The 4,703-nt window shown below is 46.3% G+C and overlaps 1 protein-coding gene across 2 annotated transcripts; it reads left to right on the forward strand.

Annotated features, from left to right (window-relative positions):
• Positions 1–1,071: 1,071 nt before the first annotated feature.
• On the forward strand, positions 1,072–4,450 carry C6H7orf25 (chromosome 6 C7orf25 homolog). Of its 2 annotated transcripts, none has more exons than XM_002818019.6 (2): positions 1,072–1,800; positions 2,809–4,450. In XM_002818019.6, exons 1-2 carry the CDS (start codon positions 1,648–1,650, stop codon positions 4,093–4,095), a joined length of 1,440 nt encoding a protein of 479 aa, XP_002818065.1. In that variant the 5' UTR covers positions 1,072–1,647; the 3' UTR covers positions 4,096–4,450. The 2 variants fall into 2 exon arrangements, with proteins under 2 accessions (XP_002818065.1, XP_009241114.1); XM_009242839.4 differs by lacking the exon at positions 1,072–1,800 and adding an exon at positions 1,812–2,250.
• The last annotated feature ends 253 nt before the right edge of the window (positions 4,451–4,703 follow it).

The raw sequence follows: 4,703 nt of genomic DNA on the forward strand, positions 1-4,703 counted from the left end.
CATTGTGGTGAGCACTCAGTGGGCCCTTGCACTGTGAAAAACGTTTGTTTGCTAAATTTTCTATTATTAAGTTTTTGAAAAATTTTCTCTTCATTTTGTTTTTGTTTCTAAACTCCTGTGAATTGGATACTGGATCCTTTTGTTTTTGCTCCATTTTTCATCTATTTCTACTTTCTAAATTTGTCCAGCTCATATTGACGTTTTAAAATTTGGGATATCATTTTTACTATAGAAGAACCATTTCCTGTGCTCTGCTGTCTCCTCTTAAAAAAAGAAATCCTCTTGTTTCATAGCTGTAATATCTTTTATTTGAAGATGCTAGTTATAGAATACTTTTTGAGACCATTTTGTTCCGTTTTCCATTTCCTTCAAATAACAAACAAAAACGTTGGGAAATGCTGTGTTTGTGAGGCTCACACCAGGGGATGCTGAATGTTGGTATCGCCGAGCCATTTCTCTAGGGTCTTTCGTCTACTCATTTCTTCAGAGAAAAACAGGGTTATGGGGAGAGAGTGGTAGGGAGTGGTAGAGGGGTGCCTGCATTATGGGAGGGGCAGAGAAGGGGGCTGCTAGCATTGCACTATTCAGTAGGAAAACATCATGGCCCCTCTCATCCTTTGTTAGGCTTTGTGTCTGGAATCCCTCTGATGCCCTATCTTTAGCATCTTAAACTAGTCTTCTGCCTGAACAATTTACTGCCCTCCCTTCTACCTTCAAGGCACCTGAAGCTTTCTGGGGTTCTGCTTTGTGAATCGGTGGCTAAATATCCCCTTCTACAGGCAGTTTGCTCAGTTCTCCTGACACCTCCATCTGCAGAGAGGGTGCTTGGGTTCAGGTAACTTCCCTATGGCTCACTTATCTGTAAAGTATACTTAATATCTACCTTTTAGGTTGTTTAAAGGATTGAACAATGTGTAAAACACTTAGAACAATGTCTGCCACGCTGTAAGGACTGAATAAGTTATTGCTCTTGTCCTCCAAAAATGTGTTGGTATAACCGGTCTGCAGTCATCTCTTTTCTTGTTCTTTTTGACTTTGTGAGTTTGTTCCCTTTGTCATTGCTTTACTGTTATTTAAGGTTTGGAGAAGGAGCAGGATACACAGGATTAATTATAACTGGAAGTCCTCTTTAATATTTTAAATTAGCTTTACTTTCTTACAGCCCTAATCTTTCTGGGTGACTCTGGACACTCTACTAGACTAATATGAATATGGCAGCCCCTCGGAAGCCATGCAATCATTTCTTCTCTTCAGAAGGACAGCACACTTTCTATGGAGGGCCCAGGACAATGCAGTGGAAAGTGCTTTGGCTTGGAGGCAGAAGTCCCAGAGGCAGTACTTCTCAGCTTTCACCTCTGACAAGCTTCTCCAGCGTTTCTTCTGTTAAAATGAGCCCCCAAAATGCCTACGACCCGGTTGCGATCGAGTGGCCGACGCCCCCAGTGGGAGTGAGGCCCAGCATGCGAGCTCGGTCCCTCTTCCTAGAGCCAGGTGGGTGCGCACTTCCAGACTCACCCGGCGGCGCAAGCAGGAGAAGCCAGGTGCCCTCTACAAACATGGCCGCCGCGCCAGCGTCAACCCGGCTCGGGAGGCCGCGCTGCCGCTTGGGAATCGCATGTTTGGCGTCACCTGGCCCGGAACCACGTGATGCAGGAGGTGCCCGAGGCGGCGGGGCTCGCGCTGGTGGAGCCGCCTCGGCGTTCGAGCGGGGTGGGGGCTGCCCGGTTGAGATTTCCCGGCGGGTCCCGGCCTCTGCGTGCACGCGCCTGCGTGCTCGCGCTCGCGGTTCTGGCGCTGCCGGTGAGGAGCCGGGGAGCGAGGCAGGGAGGCTGGGAGCGGGGCGCCCCTTCTGAGGCCAGAGGGGGCTGGGCAGGGCCGGCCTGGCGGGAAGGGGGTCGGCCGCACGCTCTCAGCGCCTCGCCCCTGAGCCGCGGCGCTAGCGGTGGGGGCTTTTCGGCCCCGGCCCTGGCCCCTCCTGGCAGGCTCCGGCTGTGCAGGTGGCGGCGCAGAGCCGAGGGCCCCGCAGCCCACCGAGAAGGCCCCGCCGGCCTCTGGCCCGCCCACCCGGCGACCTGCGCTGGGGCCGCCGGCACGGCCGCCGCGGGTTGCAGCCTTGGAGTTTAGTTTCATCTTCGGATTTTCCTTCAGAGTCGGAGTGGGAGTGGGACGCAAGTTGCTCTTCTTCGGTCTTTTAAAATAGTCTGGGTTGACGTCAAATGCAGAAATGAGGCAGTGTTGATTTTTTTTGGCGTAAGTACCCCAAGCCTCGGGGGAAATCATGAGGCAGCCGGTTGAAGGAGACCAACTCGGGAAGGAGGAAAAGGTTAGGGAGGCTGAACTGCTTAGTTTAGGAAAGACACTTGCTTTGGACAGTTTGCTAACTAGCCAGTCTGTGTGTATTTTTGTTTTCGGCATTTTTGTCTTGACTATCCAAGCCTTTTATTAAAATTTCTCAGCAGTAAACAGGCCGCTGATAGACATAAGGGAATTATTTATATAGCAGATTGCCCAGCTCTTGCATTGTATCCTAACCTAGGACCATGCTGTGTCCCCATGGCTTTCAAGCTGAAGAAATGAAGGTCTAAAGTGTGTCAGACATACCTAAAGAAGAGTTCAAAAGTGTAGCTGCCATCCTTTCCTTAGCTATCAGAGGAAGCAGTCGCTCCAAAATGAGACATACACAAGCCCAGGTTCATAGACTCACCCTCCATAAGCTGTGTTGCTAGATTGAAGTTTTTAATCACCAGTGAAGAATTGATTGTCATAATTTTAGGAGACTACTCAAATTTGCCTTGTTTCTTTCCCTAGGAAAGGAATAATGCTGACAGCATGTCTGCACATTCCATGCTCTGTGAACGAATCGCCATAGCCAAGGAACTGATCAAGAGAGCAGAATCACTTTCTAGATCAAGAAAAGGTGGCATAGAAGGTGGTGCAAAGCTGTGCAGCAAATTGAAGGCAGAATTAAAATTCTTGCAGAAAGTAGAAGCTGGGAAAGTAGCTATTAAAGAATCTCATTTACAGAGCACTAACCTAACACACCTGAGAGCCATTGTGGAATCAGCAGAAAACCTGGAAGAAGTTGTTAGTGTTCTTCATGTCTTTGGTTATACAGATACCTTAGGAGAAAAGCAAACCCTTGTGGTAGATGTAGTTGCAAATGGTGGTCATACTTGGGTGAAAGCCATTGGCCGGAAGGCTGAAGCTCTTCATAACATCTGGCTGGGTAGGGGCCAATATGGTGACAAAAGCATCATTGAGCAGGCTGAAGACTTCCTCCAGGCCAGTCACCAGCAGCCAGTGCAGTATAGCAACCCTCACATCATCTTTGCATTTTACAACAGTGTCTCCAGCCCCATGGCAGAGAAGCTGAAAGAAATGGGCATATCTGTGAGAGGAGACATAGTAGCAGTCAACGCTCTGTTAGATCACCCTGAAGAGCTTCAACCGAGTGAGAGTGAATCAGATGATGAGAGCCCTGAACTTTTGCAGGTGACCAGAGTCGACCGAGAAAATATACTAGCAAGTGTTGCGTTTCCAACAGAAATTAAGGTCGATGTGTGCAAAAGAGTAAATCTGGACATTACTACTTTAATCACATATGTATCTGCCCTCAGCTATGGAGGCTGCCACTTTATTTTCAAAGAAAAAGTGCTCACAGAACAAGCAGAGCAAGAGAGAAAAGAGCAGGTTCTACCTCAGCTGGAGGCCTTTATGAAGGACAAGGAGTTGTTTGCTTGTGAATCTGCTGTCAAGGACTTTCAGTCTATTTTAGATACCTTAGGAGGACCTGGGGAGAGAGAGAGGGCCACTATGTTAATTAAGCGAATTAATGTGGTACCAGACCAGCCTTCTGAGCGTGCCTTGAGACTAGTGGCCAGTTCAAAAATTAATAGCCGCTCATTAACAATTTTTGGGACAGGAGACACCCTAAAAGCCATCACAATGACTGCTAATAGTGGTTTTGTCAGAGCTGCAAACAACCAGGGTGTTAAATTTAGTGTGTTTATCCATCAGCCCAGAGCACTTACTGAGAGTAAAGAGGCTCTAGCCACCCCCTTACCAAAAGACTACACAACTGACAGTGAACACTAAAGATACCCTTTAAATATTGTTGTGGAAGTAAGTTATTTATACCAAAGGCTGGGTCTTCCCATCTAAACTGGTGGGAAAAAAAGGTCTATAGTAAAAGAACTCTTAAACCAGTAGAGTTTCTTTGTGTCTCATCTAAAGTATATAACCTCCCAAAGTAGAAAAAGCACAAGAGAGAAGCTTATCTATCAAACTGTCTGCATTAGTGCAATTAAGAACCGAAATACATCTATATAAAGCTTTCAGCTGTATTGTAATACTTTGTTTGATTCGATAGGGCTACAACCCCTACTGCTAACCACGTTTCATGGAATATGGCTACATTGCATCTTGCATTAAATATCTGGATAAAATTCAAGTCTGTTTTTCATTGTATTGCTTTATATGGTTTAGGCTGGGAGGTAGTCGTTGGTAATTAATTTTAGATTCTAAAGTTAACCATTAATGAAAAACTTATTTGCTGTATGTCAGGTGCAGTCTGATAGGTATTTTTACAAAAAGTACATAATACAGAAGAAATGAAAAAGTGAATTATGGTTATTTGAGTGCCATGAACCCATTGGTAGACCTTTGTGAAAAGAAAGCCAACAATCTTACTACTATAAGATAAG

This window comes from Pongo abelii, chromosome 6, assembly GCF_028885655.2.
Source record: "Pongo abelii isolate AG06213 chromosome 6, NHGRI_mPonAbe1-v2.0_pri, whole genome shotgun sequence".
NCBI classification, from domain to species: Eukaryota; Metazoa; Chordata; class Mammalia; order Primates; family Hominidae; genus Pongo; species Pongo abelii.